Source organism: Mirounga leonina, unplaced genomic scaffold, assembly GCF_011800145.1.
Source record: "Mirounga leonina isolate KUSES-001 unplaced genomic scaffold, KU_Mleo_1.0 Mir_115, whole genome shotgun sequence".
Taxonomy (NCBI): domain Eukaryota; kingdom Metazoa; phylum Chordata; class Mammalia; order Carnivora; family Phocidae; genus Mirounga; species Mirounga leonina.
In genome coordinates, this window is record NW_023270268.1 from 51,951,226 (window position 1) to 51,973,898 (window position 22,673).

The window sequence follows — 22,673 nt, forward strand, 5'->3', positions numbered from 1 at the left end:
TTCTATAAAACTCTTTTCTTTAAAACATACTAATTTTTAAAGCTGATTTTGCTTTCCCAATTATCTTCCTATTGGCTGTTTTCTTTTATATATTCGATTGTAGAGCTAGTTTTATCATATGTATTAGTTATAAGAAAGTAAAATGTTAAAAAATAGTCTGTTTTCACTAACACAATACTACAGTGATGTTAATAAAGGTAAAATTATTTAAATCAGATTTTATGTGTTATATAGCCAATAGCTTTATTTTTTTTTTAAGATTTTATTTATTTATTTGACAGAGAGAGACACAGCGAGAGAGGGAATACAAGCAGGGGGAGTCGGGGAGGGAGAAGCAGGCTTCCCGCTGAGCAGAGAGCCCGATGCGGGGCTCGATCCCAGGACCCTGGGATCATGACCTGAGCCGAAGGCAGACGCTTAACGACTGAGCCACCCAGGTGCCCCAGCCAGCTAGCTTTAAGTTTAAAAAAAAAATAAAGCAAAATTATACTAGTACTATTTTATGAGAAATTAGTTATTATTTTGGTAATAACGAATAATCAAATAATTCTGAATTTTAAGGAGATTTTAAATTGCTAATATATGAGTTTTATTCTTTATAATTTCTTTATACACTGTATTATTTTTTGTTCCATATTACATTCTTAACATTCATCAGACTTTACATTGACCTTTCTCTTTAACTTCTTAAGGTAGTATATTTCTCCTCTCCTTTCCCACAAACAGCTTAATCTGTCTCCACAGTTAACATTCTAAAGTTGGAGTGTCCTTGGAGAAACTCTGCTCAGCCTTTTTGTGACATTTAGAAAAATGCATTTGGTATTCTGTAAACCTGAATGATTGATTGTCTCAAAATTTCTTAGACAGGTGATATGTGTGTTTGAGCAAGGTACTTAGTAATTCAGTTGTTCCTTTTATACCATTTAAAAATTCAGCTTTAGCTTTTTTATTCTAGAATTCAAGCATTAATCCGTTTTTAGAAAGTTTAAAGTTTATGAGAATATAAAATCTTAACCCTTACAGGAGGAAAAAGAACATAAAATCCACTATCACTTTATAATCCTAATATCTTGCTTTCTTCAGTTTGGAAACAGAACTATGTTATTGTGCTTATACTTTCCTAATTTTCCATATTATATCCTGTTAATTTTATTAGTCAGTGTGTTTCATGCCTGTAATTAGTTACCAAAGTAAGATACATACATATCAATTTATTTTTATAAGAAAAAGTAATTGAGCACGTATTAATTAAAGATGTTAACATTTTCCTCTTATTCATACTTTAGTATAATAATAACATATTGGGAAGTTGTCATAAGGCATAAATTCTAAATAATACTTTTGCATAAATTTACTTGATAGAGCAAAATCCCAATAGACAATATTCTTCTTCTGCCTAAATCGTTACACTGATGATAATTTGAATCATTATATTCAAATATGAAAACATACTTTAATAAATAATTGTATTTAAAACAGTATAACCTCGGGGCGCCTGGGTGGCTCAGATGGTTAAGCGTCTGCCTTCGGCTCAGGTCATGATCTCAGGGTCCTGGGATCGAGTCCCGCATCGGGCTCCCTGCTCCTTGGGAGCCTGCTTCTCCCTCTGCCTCTCTCTGTCTCTAATGAATAAATAAATAAAATCTTTAAAAAAAAAAAAAAAAACAGTATAACTTCTACTCATCATATAGCAGTTAGAGCATTTACAGCTATTTTTTCTCCCAATTTATTTACCATAGAAAGTAAATAAAAATTGAATTAAATATATATTTCTTCTTATTCCACAGTGCTTCATAAGGGGACACTCATAAAACTGTGACATAGAGAGATTAAATGTCAATTCTTCATATTCAGTGTTGCTGAAATTGCCTCTTTTCAGAATTATTTTTACCATACTGCTGAAGTCAACCATATAAGAAAGAAGGTTCTCTGTAGCTTGTATACAGTTCATATTATTTTTCCTTTGTGGACAACCGTTGATCTTTCTGGAACCCTGGATCTTTTGGGAATGGGAAGATAGTAACAATTTGGGGAATGTGGCCTTGGCAATGAGGCCAAGTTGCATACTTAACACTCCTTGCTACATTAGAGATTTTCCTGGTACCTGGCAGTCTCAGTGATAGGTTTCCATTACTCTACCTTTATGACTCCATTATCCCTTACGTCACAAGGCAAGGGCAGGAGCACATTGGAACTGAGGGTTGCTGGAGGGAGGGGGGTGGGGGGATGGGGTGGCTGGGTGATGGACATTGGGGAGGGTGTGTGTTGTGAGCGCTGTGTGTTGTGGAAGACTGATGAATCACAGACCTGTACCTCTGAAACAAATAATACATTATATGTTAATTTTTTAAAAAAGAATCAGATGGTGCCCTAAATGTGGTAATATAATGATGATGGTATTTGGAGATGTTGCTTTGGGGAGGTGGTTAGGTCGTGAGGGTGGAGCCCTCCTGAGTAGGATTAGTACCTTTATAACAGAGACACTAGAGAGAGCTCCCTTACCTTTTTTTTTTTTTTTTTTAGGATTTTATTTATTAGGGAGAGACAGCACAAGCAGGGGGAGTGGCAGCACAAGGAGGGGGAGCAGCATGAAGAGGGAGAGGGAGAAGCAGGCTCCCCCACAGAGCAGGGAGCCTGACATGGGGCTTGATCTCAGGACCCTGGGATCATGACCTGAGCCGAAGGCAGATGCTTAACCAGCTGAGCCACCCAGGTGTCCCCACCTTACCCTTTCTATTCCTATTGTTTATAAGCCATTATATTGTTTATGGTTTTTTTGCTATAGCAGCCTGAATGGACTAAGACAGTGGTCTTAGGCTGATAGGGCTAGGAAAATTTAGAGGTTCTACTGAAGTGTGACATAGACCCTCACTGCAGTGAATTAGGATCTTCAATTTAGTAATAATGTACATATCTGAGACCTCTTGAGTCCCCTCTGTCCCTGATTACATGGAATTTGCAGTAAATCTGCATTCTGATGATTTCTTTGTCCCCAGCATCATGCTTATTTTCTCTTGGGGATTAGGAGTTCTGATCAGACTTTGGTGCCCTCTGGTGAATTTGACTTTAAGCACCATCTCCCATCTTCTGACTACTTGCCCAACATCTTATATTATTTGTCTGTGAAAACTTCCCTCAGTCTTGTCACTTGTATGAGAAGTTTGCTTTGGGAGAGACCTTCTATCTACCCATGTTGCCTTCTAACCACATGTGTCTCAGGTCAGTAGTCATGTGGCTTAATGTTAAAGCCTGAGACAGACATAAGCAGTCAGTGTTTTACATTTGATGGAACATCAGGCAGTTTTTCATGGGTTTGTCAGCTGATAGACTTGTACTACCTCCTGGCACAACTTTAGCAAGGAATTGTAGTGACCATTTTGGGGAACTTGGATGTGAAAAAAACTTGCACTTGAACAAGGCACTTGCCTTGAGAGGCACCTTGGAAGAACAACACCAAAAAACAACAAACAAAACCTCAGGAGAGCCTTTGTGTTGTTTGTCTAAAAGAGACCACTTTGTTTATGTAAAAGACTCTCTGTCTTTTATTTCCATACTTCAGAGCTTTTTGGAATTTTTTTTTAAGTAGGCTCCATGCTTAGCGTGTAGACCAATGCAGACCTTGAACTCAGGCCTGAGATCAAGACCTGAGTTGAGATTGAGAGTCGGACACTTAACCAACTGAAGCACCCAAGTGCCCCCATGCTTTAGAGCTTTGTAACTGTATGGTTTATATTTAAACTTTCTCCTCCCTTCTTGAAAGGGGGAAGGTAATTAGCCTTTTACAGGAATACTTTAATATTTGTATAATTAATTAAGGAAGCCATTAGACTGAGATGGCTTTAATGTCTTAGTAGCCCATGTAAACAAACCAAAACAAGCCTGTTATGCCTCAAGGTTAAGAAATTGAAACCTAGGGCGCCTGGGTGGCTCAGTTGGTTAAGCGACTGCCTTCGGCTCAGGTCATGATCCTGGAGTCCCGGAATCAAGTCCCGCATCGGGCTCCCTGCTCAGCAGGGGGTCTGCTTCTCCCTCTGACCCTCTTCCCTCTCGTGCTCTCTGTCTCTCATTCTCTCTCTCAAATAAATAAATCTTAAAAAAAAAAAAAGAAAAGAAATTGAAACCTAAAGACGTCAATCACAAACAGCCAACTAGGCTTTCCCATATAAGGCAACCATTTAAGCTATAGCCAGCCAATCAAATAAATAATTTCCTTGCTTTGCTTCTGCCTCTTCTTTATAAAAGTCTCCCTTAGCTCTAGTTGGTGGAGACCCCCTAACCACCACTTCCTGTTTGGCCACTGCCTGATTGCAATCGATTTTTCCTCAAACTGGAATTTTTTTTATAAAGATTTTAATTTTTTTCAGTAATCTCTACACCCAATGTGGGGCTCAAACCCACAACCCTGAGATCGAATCACATGTGCTACTGATTGAGCCAGCCAAGTACCCCCTCAAACTCAAAATTTTTAATATGCAATCTAGCTCACTGTTTTTCCTGTTCCTCCCAATTTTTTCCTCCCACTTGAAAATTTTTAAAGATTTTATTTATTTGTTCGTTTATTTAAGAGAGAGCATGTGTGAGTCGGAGGAGGAACAGAGGGAGAGGGATGAGCAGACTCTGCCGAGCTGAGCACAGAACCCAACATGGGGCTTATCCCAAGACTGTAAGATCATGACCCGAGCAGAAATCAAGAGTCAGATGCTCAACCCACTCAGCCACCCAGGCACCCCGCACTTGAAAAATTTTAAAGATGAATTAAGAAAAAAGTCATTTGGCATATGTGTAATCTAGGAATATCTAGTCCAAATAGTCTAAAATGTCTAAGAGAAAAAGTCAAACTATTTGTGCTGTTTTGCATAAAATTGTGGACAAGTGCATTTAAATAATAGCTTTTGTTAGTATGATTATAAGAAGAAAGGTTTCAAGATAAAAGGAGCTTTTAAATATGATTTAATGATTATGAATATAAAGTTTATGAAGTATGTTTTAAAAAGTTTTATGAAATACTTCTGATAAATAGGTGGATTTGGGTACAGGAATGAATATATAACTATATGTCTTCTTCCAGGTTTTATTATATAAATTTAATGGTAATAAAATCTTCTAGTTTATATAAAACTAAGATTGAACTTCTCATGATTTAAACTTTCCAAATTTCCTATATCTTATGGGTCAAATAATTTATTATTGACTCCATCAATTGTGTAAGATTACAGAATATAAAATGGTGTTTATCTAAATAAAATTGAAATACAGATGTCTTTTAAAGGGGTTTTAATCTGGGTGCCTGGGTGGCTCAGTCAGTTAAGCACCTGTCTTTGGCTCAGGTCATGATCCCAGGGTCCTGGGATCAAGTCATGCATTGGGCTCCCTGCTCATCGAGGAGCCTGCTTCTCTCTTGCCCCACCCCCACTCATTCTCTCTCTCTCTCTCTCTCTCTCTCTCTCTCTCTCTGTCTCTCAAAAGAAAAAAAAGGGGTTTTAATCTTATAAGATTATGATAATACTACTAATTATAAGGACTAAATGTGTTAGCTAAAATTGTAATTTTTCAAATCCTTAGTTAACTTTCTCAGAGCTTAGAAAATATTAAATTAGTCCTTGGATACTTGGACAGTTTCTAAGTAAAAACTGGTACAAGATTTTGGTCACCGAAGATAGTTCCAATTTTCTTAGAGATTATAAAATGACTGACTATGAATTAACAGTGTGGAAATGTTTTGGATGATACTGTATATGTGTATTTTGCCACTTAACAGATTTAGGGGTACCTGAGTGGCTCAGTTGGTTGGGTGTTTGACTCTTGATTTTGGCTCAGGTCATGATCTCAGTGTTGTGAGATCCAGCCCACACAGGGTTTCTGCACTGGGCATGGAGCCTGTTTAAGATTCTCTTTCCCTCTGCTCTGTGCCCCCAGCAAGCTCTCTCTAAAAACACACACACACAAAACCTTAACAGAGATAATCTATAATATGTACTCATAAAAATTTAGCTAGACAGTTCTTGGTTTTCTGTCTTCCAGTTTTTTTTGGAGTAAAGAAAAATGGATTACTTAAGTTAAAAGTGATTAATAAAAATAATATATTCATAATAATTACAGAAAAATATGAATATATACACACAAGATAATGAGCATGAATTTTTAATTAAGGAAACTATTTGTTAAAGTGATTTTAGGGGTGCCTGGGTGGCTCAGTTCATTAAGCATCTGCCTTTGGCTCAGGTCATGATCCCAGGGTCCTGGGACTGAGCCCCGCGTCGGGATCCCTGCTCCGCAGGAAGCCTGCTTCTCCCTCTCCCACTCCCCTCGCTTGTGTTCCCTCTCTCGCTGTGTCTCTCTCTGTCAAATAAATAAATAAAATCTTTTAAAAAAGTGGTGATTTTAGTGTAGTAGATATACTGTTTTATTTGACATAATTATATCTTAAAATTAAAGTAACCTTAATTTTATTATCATTTGCATAATCATATTTATATATTTTAAACAAATACATAAAAGGCTTATAAAGATGAAATTTTTGAAAGTCTATTAGCAAAAAAGTTTATTGGGTATATTCAACATTAATGGCTTTATTCTTCAAATCAGTTTACAAATCGTTTATTGCAAATTAATACATGGATGACATACAAAAAGTAAATTTGAAATTCATCATTAAACTTTTATTTTTCTTTCTTGTCCCTTGTGCTTTGATTTCTATTAATTTGTACTCATTCGTACATTCATTTAATACTTATTGAGCACCTAGCACATGCAAAGGGATACAGAAATTAACAAAACCAAATCAGTCTCCTTATGCAACTTACATTGCCATTGGGAAAGCCTGACAATAAACAGGTATGTGAAATGTCTGGATATATCTAAGAAGTGTTCTGAAGGAAAATGAAACAGCATGAGAAGATAGAAAGGGAGGAACCTGCTGGTTTAGAAAAGTTGTTTAGGGAACATCTCATTGATGAAGCTATTGAAAATAAAGGAAATAGATGGCAGTGTTGAGAGGCGAGGAGAAGGGCAGGTCCTGATCTATTTTTGAAGGTGGTGCCTATAACATATGCCGACAGATTAGACCAGAGGTGTCCAAGAGTGGTGTTGAAGTGACTAACATTTTTGGTCTGGGCAACTTGAACGGAGTTTCCATTTTCAAAATAAAGACTGCAGAAGAAGGTTTTGGGAGGAAGATGAGAAGCTCCATTTTGGACATACTGAGTTCCAAAGACTTTGAGATCTAACTGGAATTCTCAAGGTTGCTGTCTTCCATATGGACTGAATATGTTACGTTTAACATCGAACAATGAACTTTTTTGAAATGAGAAAAAACACTTATAATTGATCATTTTTCCATATTCTTTTCAAGTCATGTCTTTTTTTTTTTTTTTTTCTTTTTAAAGATTTTATTTGAGAGAGAGAGAACATGAGCGGGGCACGGGGGCTGGGGTGTTGGTGAGGGGCAGAGGGCAGAACAGAGGGAGAAGCAGGCTCTCCACTGAGCAGGGATCCGGACGCGGGGTTCCATCCCTGGAACCTGGGATCATGACCTGAGCTGAAGGAGTTGCTTAACCAACTGAAACACCCAGGCGCCCTTCGGGTCATGTCTTATAATTATTTTTTTCCTATTTGTAATAACACAGATAACCATTTTTCTTTTTCTTTTTTTTTTTTAAGATTTTATTTATTTATTTGACAGAGAGAGACACAGCGAGAGAGGGAACACAAGCAGGGGGAGTGGGAGAGGGAGAAGCAGGCTCCCCGCAGAGCAGGGAGCCTGTTGCGGGACTCGATCCCAGGACCCTGGGATCATGACCTGAGCTGAAGGCAGTCGCTTAACCAACTGAGCCACCCAGGCGCCCTCTTTTTTTTTTTTTTTTTTTTTTTTTTTTACTTAAATTCTGCTATAAACATTTCTCTACATTGCTATAGTGGTGTGGCTGTTCAAGTAGGGCCTTGTATGCACTTTGAAGGGGAGAGGAAGCCATTTCAGATTTTTTAAAAGTTATGAAAAAATTTTAAACCTACACAAAAGTAGACATGACAGCAACAATGAATACGCAAAATAACCACGTTTAAAAGGTTGCATCTTTCCGGGAGCATACGAAGGATTAGCTCGCCAAAGCGACTGCACTTTCTCTTCCAAGTCCACAGACGGCGCTAGAGCAGCGGACGGGGCTGCTCTGCTCTGAGGTCCGGAAGTCCCTCCTCTTTCCTCTCCCCTCTCCCGCGTGCTTCGACTCGGAAGCGCTCTTCCCGCACTGATTGCCGGCGTGACTTTGAGCGGTTCGAGGGGTGGGTCGGGTTGCTGAGCAGAACCACAGCGACCGGACCTTGACGCCCGTTCTGCGCTTGCCATGAGGCTGCTGGGAGCAGCCGCCGCCGCAGCTTTGGGGCGCGGGCCGCTCCCGCGGGTCCCCGCCGCCCTGGGCTGGCCGGGGAAGCAGGTACTAGAGCCCGGCGAGGCGAGACGAACCAGGGACTGCATGCGGGACCTTGCTGTCCCTCCAGGGCTAGGGAACAGTGATGCTTTCCGTGGGACCTCCTGACAGCTCCGGATGCGAGATGTCGTTCCTCAGTGCTGAAAAGTGTTTCGGTACCTGCCCATCCTCTCGTTATTCATGAGCTGCGTCGCGGTGCCTTGGGAGAGTGGACGGGCCAGCCGTTTATGGTTCAGCGTCTTTTTGGGGGAAGTGACTGGAGTGACGGTCAGAACAGCTGAAAAATTAGTGTGTTCAGGGTTTGTACCCAGGGCTTCTGACTCATTATCAAGTGCTCTTTTTACTGCACAGTGTCCTTGGGCTTTGGACAGCCCTCTTTGGGCAAACCCTGGGTTGTTTTGGCGTTCGAACTTCTCTGTACTGTACTTTGATCGTATTTCTCCTTTTGCGGGGGTTGCAGAGTGGAGTAGGTTTGGGTAGGAGTTGAGCCTTTGCTAGTATGCAGGCATCGTTTGCTTGCTGGTATTCATGGAATTTCATCTAAGTGCCTGTCCGCTAGAATCCATTTAGTAATTGCCCACCTTTTCCAAGTTCTTCTGTGTCCCTTTCCCCCGAAGTGCTGCAGTACATTTTGGATGTGCAGTCCAATAGAGAGAAGTTTATAATGTGTCTTGATTCCGTAAAATGCAAGATTCTCCCACCTCCACCAAAATGAAATAGTTTTTTAAAAAGTAATTGTTTTTGTGCAGAAGGAATTGGAAACCTTTTGTAGGCTACCTCGGAGCTATCCGCACCACAGCACAGAGCATAAGTGTTTGAAAACATCCTTGCTAGCTGTGAACTACAGTAAGGGGGGGGGAGTGAAATTTAAACAAAAACTGTGTTTCCTATTAAAGTAGTTTTTGGAAGTTGTCTTTCTGGTTTTATCAGCCTCAGCATATATTTTCAAACCTGTGACATTCGGAGAAGTATCTGTTCCCTTTTATTTAACTAGCTTATTTGAATATATTTTTCTGATTTATTTATTTTTAAGATTGTGTATGTCCTTTCTGCCCTCGCTTGCAGTTTCTGCTTTAGTTACAGGAATTGCAGGTTGAGGCATTCCCTCTTTTGCCTTTCCAGGCTATTTTACATGATGTTTTGTGTCCATTGAGATTCGTTGGTGGAAGGATACCAACCAAACCAATTCTAGTTGCCTGTTATCTCTTATAAAAAATGCATTGATTTGATCTCTTATTTTTTCAGGTTAATTGGAAAGTTCACAGATGGTGTTCATCAGGAGTGATTCCGAATGAAAAGATACGAAATATTGGAATCTCAGCTCACATTGATTCTGGGAAAACCACATTAACAGAACGAGTGCTTTACTACACTGGCAGAATTGCAAAGATGCATGAGGTATGAGGTTCATGGTTGATTCCGAGCTAGTTAGAGCTTGGTTTTAATTGTTTAGTAGTTATGATTTAATAAACATCACAAAACCTGAAAGATTAAAAGAATGGTTACAGTGGATCTTTATCAAAGTCATATCACAAAGGGGGTAGATAGCTCAAATTGGCTTGCAGTGTTGTTGTGAGGAATCTTTCTAGAAACCATCCCTATGAGTATCCTCAGCAGATTGTCTTTTAGGAATGTTAAGTCTACTCCTGAAACTAATATAACATTGTCAATTATACTTCAATTAGAAAGTTAATTCATATGATATATTCTTAAGCAGCTGTTAAAGTATTATTTACATATTTTTTAATATTATGTAGAGATGTTTATAATGTTAAGTGGAAAAGGGTTTTAAAACTATAGTATGATGTTAATAGTCACAAAATACATGTATCAGGAAAAAAATTTTTTAACTTGAAAGTCTTCTAAAGAAATTACCATTATCATTGAGTAACTTAACTCTTCAGATGAAGGTCATCTTGCTAAATCACATATTTTGAAAGCTGAATCCTTCCCACCCAGGCCTCAAAATCCACATGTCGTAGAGCAGGGAAAATCTGTTCTTTGAGCTTCTGCTCATGGACTACCACAAGGCTGGTGGACAGGAACAGTGCAGAGGAAACAAGACTGAGGTGATTGCTCCATGTTAGCTGTTGCTGGGAACAGCAATGGAAAGAGGGCTAGACAGTAAATAGAGGGCAAAACTTGTAATCACTTTTCTGTTTCACAGGATGATATGGTATGGTCTGACGATAGCCTTCTCTGAAAATTGCATCAGTTAACTATCTGTGTTCTAGTTCCATCTCAGTAAAGATTTCTTTCCTTCTTGGGATGCAGGGACGGGGGACTGTGAATTGCTGTGCTTGTGTTTAGGTGAAAGGTAAAGATGGAGTTGGTGCTGTCATGGATTCCATGGAACTAGAGAGACAAAGAGGAATCACTATTCAGTCAGCAGCCACCTACACCATGTGGAAAGATGTCAATATCAACATTATAGATACTCCTGGTGAGTTGAATTCTTGGTTTTATTGTTGCAGCTTGTTTTGACAAAAGCACATTTAGTTCTTTACTATGACCCAGCTCATTTTTGAGTGTCAAATGATACTCAAAAGTGTGACTGTGAATTCCTTTTGGAGAAATCTGACTTGGGACCTAGAGCACTTCATCATTATGTGGTTTCCTTAAAAAATAGTGTAAAGAAATTGTGAGTTGGAAGGTTCTTGCCTCTTGAAAACTGTCGCTGGTTTAAAGGTGCCCATGCTGTCATAGTTTTTTGAGGAGATGGGCCCCTGGACCTTGTGGTGAGTAAACAGTATGGTGTTTTAAGAAATCCGCATTCTAATTAGAAGACTTAACGTCATGAGCAGAGATACAGAAGCTTGTAATCGTGCATGTTATAAAAATTCATACTTTGAGACCCTCACACACTTCTTTGTCTCATTTAGGACATGTGGACTTCACAATAGAAGTGGAAAGGGCCCTGAGAGTGTTGGATGGTGCAGTCCTTGTTCTGTGTGCTGTTGGAGGGGTGCAGTGCCAGACCATGACTGTTAATCGTCAGATGAAGCGCTACAACGTTCCTTTTCTAACTTTCATTAACAAATTGGACCGAATGGGCTCCAATCCCGCCAGGGCCCTGCAGCAAATGAGGTACTGAGCCTTAGAAAGAACATGAGGGGCTGTGATGATTTGGATAAGAAACCTTAATACAGAAGGACAATTAACTCAGTGTCATTAATTTTATTCCTAAAAAAAATTTTTTTCTCTAAAAAATTTATTTATGTGAGTGGCTTATCTTAGCAAAAGGAGCATTGAGGTCAGTATTTGGTTTGTGGTGAGATCTCATCAGCTACCTTCTCTGTAAAATGGGGAAAATGTGACTGAAATTGTAGGGAGGTTTGAGGTGAGTTCAGAAAACAATCTGGCAGTTCACTGCTTTGCTGTGATTAGAGAAGTAATAATCTAGTGTGGATTCTAAAAGTACTTTATATGTTTAGACAAACCTAGAGGATCACCTTCTGTTTTAACCTTTACTTAAGGAATTTTTAATTAATGCCCTTAAGGAGTATGGTGTATTCCCTTGAGTTCATATGGTAACATACTTGCTAAGACAACAGCAACACTCCCTTTCTGTACTAGATGTAACTAAGTCTGGTTGTAGCATTTTACACTTTGCCCAATACTGTATATTTTACATAGCCTTTGAAAAGAGTGGAAGTTTCACTTTTTACCTTTGGTAGATGTGTAAATGGAGCTGTCAGGTCCCTATTCACATTTCCCAGGGCAGAGCTGATGAAAATTGTAAAGTTTGTGGTAGTGGAGAGACCAAGAGTGATGTGCCCGATGACGAAGGATATGGTGTTGAAGAACTTCAAGCGACAGTATTGCTGTGTGCACTGATGGAAGTGATGTATTTGGGAATATAAGCATGAAAGTTAGCTTTATTGGGTGCTTTTAATAATTTCTTGGCAAAACAAAACCTTTTCAGTTTTTGTCCTTTTTATTTATATTTTACTTGTACTTGGCAGTGGATGGACTGTTTTCACCAAGTCTTTGACTGAATTCCAGGAAAATTCTCTTTTAGCATTTATTTGACTACTGCAGTTCTCTCTTTGCTCTACTCCCTTTTATCCACATTCTGTAACTCCTATTAAACAGATTTTAGAACTTCTGGATCTCATCTCCATGTATTAACTTTTCTACCATACACTCTCATACATTTTGTTTCTTCTCATTTTGGGCTGGGTAATGAAAGAATGCTTGAGGTCGGTCTTCCAGCTCACTAATCTGAGTTACCTGTGTCCCTTCTATTAATTTAGCCTGTTTTTTTTTCTTTTTAATTTCTGCAATTATGTAATTGCTTTCCTAAACTTTCTCTTTTATTGCAACGTCTTCATTAATAGAGAGGTAGTTACTTCTCAGATCTTTACTTTTTTTTTTTTTTTTTATAACTCTCTACTTGGAAGTTAATACAGTTTCTGGAGCTCACACCTCTCTTTCAGGCTATTGGTAACCTTCAAATATTTGGTGATTCTTCGTTATCTATCCATAGTTATAGATGGAGGCCTAGAGTCTAGACTAAACAGTGGTAGCCAGAGCATATTTCTTTTTGAGTGAGAATTCTTGCCAGTGAATCCCTTCACTGATTGTGCCTGATTGAGGGAACAGGCTGATAATGAGTGTCTGATTTTTAACGTGCGTGCTAAGAGTTCTCCTGTAAGAACTTCCTCTTCAGATAGCTGTACTCAGCTTTGCTAGAGTTGGCTGATCTAAGAAAGAGAGATGGCCAAGGTGATCCCACTGTCCTTTAAAAATTTTCTGACCAACCACCATTGATTTGTTCTTCCCCCTTATGTTTTGATCCAGGATATTCTGGGGATCTGATGGGAAAACACTAATTTTAGAGTTCTTTTGTTGCCTAAATAGGGTTTTGGCTTCCTGAGCATGGTGAGTTTGGTTGTTCCCAGCTGTTTTATGTTTTCTGTTTGGAGTTCTTGATTATACCCCTCTCAGTTCCACAACATCTGCCATTGATTTATTTTTGTCATTTCAAAGGGATTTAGGGAGGACATATGTATTTTTATTTTTCAGGTCTAAACTGAGTCATAATGCAGCATTTATGCAGATACCCATTGGTTTGGAGGGTGATTTTAGAGGTATAATAGATCTTATTGAGGAACGAGCCATCTATTTTGATGGAGACTTTGGGTAAGTTAAAAATATATTTTTAATATCTTACATTTTAAAAAGCATCAAAGAGAAGAAAAAGGATGATTTCTTTAAATATAGAGAAAACATCTTTTTAAAATGTGGCTGGAGGAATATACTTCAAAATGATTTTGTTTTAATGCCTTTAATGCTAGTTGCTTCCCATTTTGCTTGGTATTCATTCCAAGGGAGAGTGTGTTACTTTTTGGGTAATTTATATCATGTTATGATATGCATGGTATGGTAAAAGGCCATCAGCTTGGGCTAATAATGTATCTCTTTTTCCTTGTTCATTTGATTCATTCTGTAGACTTTTATGGAGCCGCTACTATGTCCTGGGTATGGTGATAAAAACTTGGAAGAAAATATGGATCATGAATATTTGCTCTATCTACTTTGAGATTACAGAGATAAAACAATAATATGTAAAAGCAGTTAAATAGTACAAATGTGGTTTCGATAATATAAGAAGCAAATTGGTAATTTTATGACATGATATTTGATCCATCAATCAATTTTGAGTGACCTCTACATACAAAACACTGTAATTTCCCAGTGGTTATCAAACTTTGACATTCAGAAAGATTACGTGAAAGCTTGTTAAAACACATTCCTGGATCCACCTCCAGAAGAGTCTGATTCAGTACATCTGGAGCCTGGAATTTGCATTTCTGGGAAACTCCCGGGTGATGCTGGCCACTGTAGATCTACAGACCGTATTTTGAGTGGCACTGTTTTAGACAGTGTGGGAAGTCATAAATGACCCTTCCTTATGAGGAGTGGCCTCAATAGCCTAGCTGTTTCTCCAGAGGCAATTCCTCAGAGGTTTCCTTTCTCTGCTGTGAAACTGGGATTGCTAGTCTGGCAGGTGGGTGAAGGGTGTTGTGTTCAATTAACCATCATTTATCCTCATCAGCTGTCTTTTTTTTTTTTTAAAGATTTTATTTATTTGACAGAGACACAGCGAGAGAGGGAACACAAGCAGGGGGAGAAGCAGGCCTCCCGAGCAGCAGGGAACCCAATGCGGTGTGGGGCTCGATCCCAGGACCCTGGGATCATGACCTGAGCCAAAGGCAGACGCTTAACGACTGAGCCACCCAGGCGCCCCTCATCAGCTGTCTTGTAGGCAGGGAAAGGATGTAGGCTGTCTAGTGGATGAGGTGTTTCTCTCACTTTTTGTGTGACAATAGTGACTATAGCTTATCTACTGTTTCTTAGAATGTAAGGCCCAAGAGGATATGGATATTTTACCAAGTTTATTCAGTGCTGTCCCCAGCCCTAGAAATTGCTGGTACACAATACGGACTCAAAAAATATTTGTAAATGAATGAATAAATCCACTTTCCCAAAGTTACCAGGGCACACATTTGTCTTCTAAAGGAAAGACTCTCAAACTTTGTTGTATGCCCCAACCACAGATGAAATTTCTTAATATACCTGCCCCCTTTCCCAGCCCTAGACCGCTGGGTATATAAATTTCGAAAGGACCCACAGCTGATTCTGACATAAAAGGCTAAGAACCAGGGAGCCTGACAAGAAGGATGAAATTATGATCTGAAGGCTGTGAAGAGCATTTTTTGGGATAATAAGAATTATTTTCTGAATATGTGCAGTTGGCTTCTTTTACTTTTTTAATTTAGGAACGTGTTTTCTGGGAAGCTTATTTTTTTGATATTAGTTTCCATTTTTAAAGAAATACTTTGAAACCTTTAAGACTGATGTTTTTAAATATCAAATATACCCATTTCTCAGTTGTGTATATTTTATTTGTAACTCTTACCTATCTAGCCCCTAGAGAAATGGAGCCCTGGGGTTAAGGTTGAAGAGTGTGTCATATTTAGTAACCTTTTTTACTATTAAGTATTCTGTGTTAAAATTGTGTAATTGGGTTTGTTATTAATGGAAAGGAATAAAGTCAGGTCTCTATTCCTCCTTGTTAGTGACTGTGATATTCTGATTAATTTGGTTAATAGAATGTTCAAGAGTCATATGAGCTTTGGAGTCAGACTGGCTTTGACTCTTGGCTCTTACATTTACTAGTAGTATAACCTTGGCAGTTTGCTTTGCCTGTTTAAGTATTTTTGCCCGCTATTCTTGTCTACATTTTAAAGATCTACCTTAGTCTCACTTGCCATTTTAATGCAAATATATCAGAGCTTGTTCTCATCTAAAAAAAAATTTAGCCATTAGGGATTATCTTTTTCATTGGTGCTTTATACTGTTTAACTGGATATCCTTACAGTAGTAAAATAAAGCATTTCTTTTCTTAGTCAGGTTGTTCGATATGGGGAAATTCCAGCAGAATTCAGGGCAGCGGCAGCTGACCACCGGCAAGAGCTGATTGAATGTGTTGCCAATTCAGATGAGCAGCTTGGTGAGATGTTCCTGGAGGAAAAAATCCCCTCAGTTTCTGATTTAAAGGCAAGTACAAAATAAGTCTTACATAACAAGAAAAGAGGGTGGGGTTTTTTGTTGTTTGCTTTTTTTGTGGGTAAGAGATATGATGCTTTTATGCATGGGTTTTATTAATGAAATCTGAGTAAATTTATTTAACATTGTTGTTTTTTTCAAAAAATACTTGCTATGGCATATTACTTTTTAAGTATGGGAAAGGAGTTATAGTTTGCACTAAGAAAAAAAAAGATATTTAAATATCCAACCTCTTGGGTGTATCTTCTTAAGAAGAAAGAAAATAAATACACAAGTGTTAGAGCAGTAAGACAGATTAAATGACGAGGCTGCTAAATGTTTACAGACTAAATGTTGATACTTGTACTGTTTAGAAGCCTGTATAGATTTCTTCACTTTTTCATTTAGCTCCTTTTTTTTTTTTTTTTAAGATTTTATTTATTTGACAGAGAGAGACACAGCGAGAGAGGGAACACAAGCGAGGGGAGTGGGAGAGGGAGAAGCAGGCTTCCCACGGAGCAGGGAGCCCGCTGCAGGGCTGGATCCCAGGACCCTGGGACCATGACCTAAGCCGAAGGCAGACGCTTAACGACTGAGCCATCCAGGCGCCCCTGTTCATTTAGCTCCTTAAAAATAAAAAAACCTCTGCTTAAGACTGGTATTTATTTTTCAAATAGATAATTTTTCCATGGGAGACGTACAGATGGCCAATAAGCACACGAAAAGATGCTCAGCATCACTAATTATTAGGGAAGGCAAGTCAAAATCATGAGATTTCACTTTATCCATTAGGATAGCTATTATTTAAAAAAAAAACAATTTTTTCCTGTTGATAGTAAAATAGCAAGTGTTGGTGAAGATGTAGAGAAATTGGAACTCTTGTGCATTGCTAATGGGTATGTGAAATGAGGCAGTCACTGTGGAAGAAGTATGGCCATTCCTCAGAAAAATTAAACCTAGAACTACCATATGGATCCAGCAATTCCACTTCAGGATAATATCCAAAAGAATTAACTCAAATAGGTATTTGTATACCTGTGTTGATAGCAGCACTCTTCACAGTAGCAAAAAGCTGGAAACAACTTAAATGCCCATCAGTGGATGAATGGATAAACAAAATTAGTACACACACACACACTGGACTGTGATTTAGCCTTAAAAAGGAAGATTCTGTTGCATGCTGTAGCGTGGATGAACCATGAAGACATGCTAAATGACATGAACCAGACACGAAGGGACAAATACTGTATGATTCCACTTACATGAGGTACCCAGAATGGTCATAATTCTTACAGACAGAAATAGTGGTTACCAGGGGTGGTGGCAGAGGGGTGGGTTCCAGAATAGAGAGTTTAAGGAGTACAGAGTTTCCATTTGAGATGATGAAAAAGTTCTGGAGATGGATAGTGGTAACTGTAGCATAGTAGTGTGAGTGTACCTAATGCCACTGAACTGTATACTTAACAATGGTTAAAATGATAAATTTTATGTTCATTTTACCATTAAAAAAACTGATATTTTGCCAAACCATGTGGTACACTTAGCAGAGATCAGATAAATGATTACTGTGTGTAAGACCTTGCGCAATGGAGTCTATAGTAGGTCAAATGCACAAGGAAAGAACCCTGTCCAAGCTGAGGATGCTTACTAATATTATCTCATAACTTGAGTCCTTTAGTTTTCACAAACTATGTAGGAGGGTATTGGTCAAGCATTGTGTCCTGGGAACCACAACAAGGGTTAGGTTTTTAACCTATTAAAGGTCTTATGTCAGAGGTCCCCTAGACCATTCCCAGGTTCAGTGATTCACAAGGATCACTCAGAGTTCTCAACACCTTTTCATACTCTTGACTATGATTTATTACAGTGAAAGGATACAAAGCAAAATCAAAGGGAAAAGGCACATGAGGTGAAGTCTGGAAGAAACCATGTATACGCTTCCAAGCGTCCTCTCCCAGTGGAGTCATGGCAGGGCATGCCTCATTCCTCCAGCAGTGAGTTGTGACTGTACCTGTGAATCTCATCTATTAGAAACTCAGTGCCCTTGGTTCTGTCAGGGGCTAGTCACAGACATCCCCTGCCTAGCATATACCCAGATTCCAGACTCCCAGGAGGAAAGTGGGTGTTAGCATCCACCTCATTGTGTAGACTGTAGGCACAGTGAACCATTCTCAGTTCTGGGAATGCTGGGAACCTTCCTGAAATCCAGGTTCCCAGACACCAGCCAGAGGGCCAACCTTGTAAACAGGCGTTTCTGAGCATAGCCGATTCAGTGCTGCTGTGTTTACTGTTTTCTGCAGAGGATACATGGGTGTACTTTCTGTACTGTTGGATATATCATTAGGGACAGTGGAAAGGCGACACCTTTGAAGTGTGAAAATGATTCTTAGGAAAACAAGGGAAATTTTTGGGAAAATAAAGCTTTTGTTAGGCTGGTATTAGGATAGTTGTAATTTTTTTTTTTTCTGTTTATCTACCACCCTCCTGTTTTTCTACTGTAAAGTAAGTGTGGTAGGATTCTTTTATGTCCCTACCTGCATATAAGGGAGGGGTGGTAAGGCAGAGTTGCGGTCCTATGGCTTAAGGTAGCTTATTAAGTGGTTGGTGACCTAGCCATTTCTGGATCCTAGCAACAGCAAGCTTTCGGGATAATTTCAAATAGTAATTGCTTTCTTGCCATGCACATTTTCCCCCTTTTTATCCTCCCTTTATTGTGTGCAGCTGTTATTCTACTTTTCATCGTGGTGATGTTTCGAAATTGTGGTTGTCAGTTTTTGCTTTAAGCTTTTTTAAGGAGAACTAGTTTTCTAGAGAACTAATTGTCCACTGCTTCCCTACTGCTGCTGTGGCAGGTTGTGGCCACGGCACTGCTGTTGACCTCTGCCCGCTGCGAAGGCCTGAAGTGCCGCTGCTTGCTCTCGGACCTGCTGAGCCAGGAGGAGCACCTGTGGCCCGCAGCTGGGACGCATTCATAGCGCTTGCACCGGGGTTGGGGTGGGGCCTGGAGGTCGGTATTTTAGAGCCTGTTACTCTCATGGCTCTTAATTTATGAGTGATTTGTACTCCTTGGCTCCTCTATGTGTGTTGTTTAAAAAAAGAAAACATCCGTTAATGTGTTTTTTTAATAGATGATATTTTCATAGGTTTTAAACATTTAAAAGTATTCGAAGGTACACAATAAAGAAAAAAAACGCCTGTGTGCCTCCTCCCTAAAACAGGTTACCAGTTAATAGTTTTTGGTGTATCTTTCCAGACATTTTGTGTGTGTGTGTGTGTGTGTGTGTGTGTGTGTGTGAGTGTTACTTTTCCTTATGTTTTACGTAATTGTTAGCCTACTGTTTACACATTTCTATGTGTGTGCCTATTTTCTATGTGTATATATATTCTTTGTCATATTGAAAATTAGTGACATTCTAAGAGTGTCGAGAGCAGTTATATAGTAAATAGCTTCCTAGCCCTGAAGAAGGAACCGATTTTTTTTTCTTGTATTTTGACCTTAAGTTATAGAGGACCTGGTTCTAGTCTCCACTATAGCCTGTACTCCAAAGAGTGTCAATTCCTGGGGCGCCTGGGTGGCTCAGCCGTTAAGCGTCTGCCTTCGGCTCAGGTCATGATCCCAGGGTCCTGGGATCGAGCCCCGCACCCACATGAGGCTCCCTGCTCCGCGGGAGTACTGCTTCTCCCTCTCGCCCTGCTGTGTTCCCTCTCTCACTGTGTCTCTCTCTGTCAAATAAATAAATGAAATCTTTAAAAAGTGTGAATTCCTTTTATTCACTTATTGGTTTGTAATTGATCTCAAATACAAAACTTTTTTTAAGGTTAAGTAATTATTAAATTTCTTTCTTTTGTAGTGTGCAATCCGAAGAGCTACTCTAAATAGGTCATTTACTCCTGTCCTTTTGGGAAGTGCGTTGAAGAACAAAGGAGTTCAGCCTCTTTTAGATGCTGTTTTAGAATACCTCCCAAATCCATCTGAAGTCCAAAATTATGCTATTCTCAATCAGGAGGAGTAAGTCTTGGAAATTGAATCTTAGTTTACGCTGAAATATTTTAACATTTATGCACTATGAAAGAACTTAAGAATGGTTCTTTTGATTAAGTTGTGTTTGTGGGGTTCCCCCCCCATAATTTACGAAAATCAGTTGCCAGTTTCTGTTTGGGTAACACTTTTGACATATAGAAAACTATTTATTATACCACTTGCCATATCATATTCTGTTTGTAAGTTAGAAGTATGATTTATTATCTACCAAGGTTTACATCATTAGTAAATTTTTTCATTTGGGACCAGCTGTTTTCAGCCACACCAAAAAAAACAAAAACAAAAAAACCCTTAAGCTTTGAAACACAGACTTTTTTTTAAGTTCTCATTGATTATTTTTCTTTTCTTTCTCTGCCATTTTTGTGTTTTTAGTCTGCTCTGGTCCTGTCCTAATGTAGTAACTAAGCCCTGAGAAGTTATTCTTACTAATCTCTTTCAGTGAAATTTCATTTATGTGAGGTCAGAAATGTTTAGCATGTATATGCTTTTTCTCAGATAATACTCTGATGAAACAAATTGCTATAAAAGAAATATCAAATAATGTGTCTCACAGATTTATATTTCTTTTAAGTGACTCAAAAGAGAAAAACAAAATCTTAATGAACTCCGAGAGAAGCAGTTCCCACCCATTTGTAGGCCTGGCTTTTAAACTGGAGGTAAGTTGCTTTCTAATGTATTTAATTGCTGTACATGGAAATTTTCTTTTACGGTGTTCTTCCTGTTACAAAATGACTTTGTTACAAATTTCTCTGCTGAAAGTTACTCCCCCTTTTCCTCTTTCCATACTGCCTCTTTAGAAGGAAGTTACTGTATGCAGCCCACACTTAAGGTGTGGGGAATTATGTTCCACCCCCTTGAGGGAGCAGTATCTACTATTCAGTTATTTGGGATTCTTCTATATGGGAGAGTTGTCTTCTCTCCCCCATTTATCTTTTTATTCAGTCATTTCTTTATATCAGCCTGGCCTCATGGATATTTATTTTGTTATAATGAGTAGTATGTTATTTATTTTGTTGTGCATGTTGGCCAGGTTTGGCCATTGGAGCTCTTTTAGTTGCTCCTGGGTCCTTTTGACATTCTGCAATGTTTTGTTCTTTTGAATCCTTCCTGACTTTGTGGCACTGCAGGATCCTCCACGCTAGAACCTAGAACCAGTCACTTCTCTAGGTGCCTTGGTTCTATTCCTCTTAATCGAGAATGGTATTAGAAACCAAGATTTGGGTACCTGGGAGTATTTTTTGTCAGGTTGTTGTTGCTGCTGTTCATACTATTTCAAGGGGGAAAGAAGGTGGTTAAGTTTGAAGTGTTAAAAGTGGTTATTTCTGGGGCGCCTGGGTGGCTCAGTCATTAAGCGTCTGCCTTTGGCTCAGGTCATGATCCCAGGGTCCTGGGATCGAGCCCCACATCGGGCCCCCTGCTCTGCGGGAAGCCTGCTTCTCCCTCTCCCACTCCCCCTGCTTGTGTTCCCTCTCTCGCTGTCTCTATCAAATAAATAAAATCTTTAAAAAAAAAAAAAAAGTGGTTATTTCTGGGATGGGATTATATTTGGGGGGGGCTTTTAGTTTTAAAAATTTTTACAATATACTTATTCTAAAAAACGTAATTTTAAGTTAAAAAGTACAAATAACATTGTGGTGACAGTTTTTATGGGTAAAGCTTTTAAAAGTATACATTTAGGAATATCTTCTTAGGATTCCTGGAATGGTGATTACTGAATTAAAGGAATAGAATATTTTAATATTTAATGGGTTTATTGCCAGATTTCTTTCATACTCTCAGAGTTAATGTATTAAATTATTTCAATGAATCTTTATCAGCATTGAGTATTATTTAAAAATTACTACCAGTTTTATAAGTGAAAGTTAATAATTCTTCTTGCTTTAGTTCCTTTTTTGTAAATTTTATTTTATATCTTGCTTTAATTCCTAATGGTAGAGAACATTTTTCCATATATTGATTATGCAGTTATAATTCCTTTTTTGCAATTGTCTCATTTCTTATTTTAAAAATTAGTGTCAAAGTGTTTATTTATTTAAATGATCTTTCTCTAATCTTATTTTTTTTAAACAATCAACAGTTTAAATTTATAGTCAAATGTATCAGTCTTTTTTAGTTCTCTCATTTTTTAACCTTAGAAATCCTCTTTGTATATATTTCATAAATGTTTTCTACTTTTTCTATGGTGGTTTTTTTTTTCCATTGTTAATCCAGCTGGAATTTGTTTTGCTGTGTGCTGTGAGGTGGACTCTAAATGTATCTCCTCTGCCTCCAAATAGAGGACCAGTTGTCCAGCTCCCAGTTTTTGAACAATGCTGTACTTTTTCATTGTCATGTCTTTTGTCAGCATTGTCTGTTGACAAATGTATTCTGCATTTTAGATATTTTTTTACTCTGTGTGCTATTCAGTTTAATTTGTGCTACTTCTTTACTTTTTAAGTTTCGAGTATTTAATGTTTTTATGTCAGTCATGGTTAGCTTCTTCTCCTTGCCATAATAGTTCAGAAATTTCTGTTTTTATCCATTCTTCTAAATGAACTTTAAAATCATTAATTATATGTTTAAAAATTCCTCTTGGGATTTTTATTGCTATTGTGTTAAACCTATAAATTAATATGGGAAGAATTGGCAACTTTTGAAACATACCCAGTTGGTTA

General features: G+C 38.4%; 1 protein-coding gene across 1 annotated transcript in view; it reads left to right on the forward strand.

Moving 5' to 3' along the window:
* The first annotated feature begins 8,213 nt into the window (after nucleotides 1–8,213).
* GFM1 (G elongation factor mitochondrial 1) overlaps nucleotides 8,214–22,673 on the forward strand; it is a 43,059-nt gene continuing 28,599 nt past the window's right edge. The window contains exons 1-8 of the mRNA XM_034997918.1: nucleotides 8,214–8,429; nucleotides 9,669–9,821; nucleotides 10,734–10,866; nucleotides 11,306–11,510; nucleotides 13,452–13,568; nucleotides 15,839–15,989; nucleotides 19,829–19,986; nucleotides 20,591–20,675. Of these exons, the coding sequence (XP_034853809.1) occupies nucleotides 8,340–8,429; nucleotides 9,669–9,821; nucleotides 10,734–10,866; nucleotides 11,306–11,510; nucleotides 13,452–13,568; nucleotides 15,839–15,989; nucleotides 19,829–19,986; nucleotides 20,591–20,675 (1,092 nt within the window). The 5' untranslated portion in view covers nucleotides 8,214–8,339. The remainder of the gene's footprint in view (nucleotides 8,430–9,668; nucleotides 9,822–10,733; nucleotides 10,867–11,305; nucleotides 11,511–13,451; nucleotides 13,569–15,838; nucleotides 15,990–19,828; nucleotides 19,987–20,590; nucleotides 20,676–22,673) is intronic.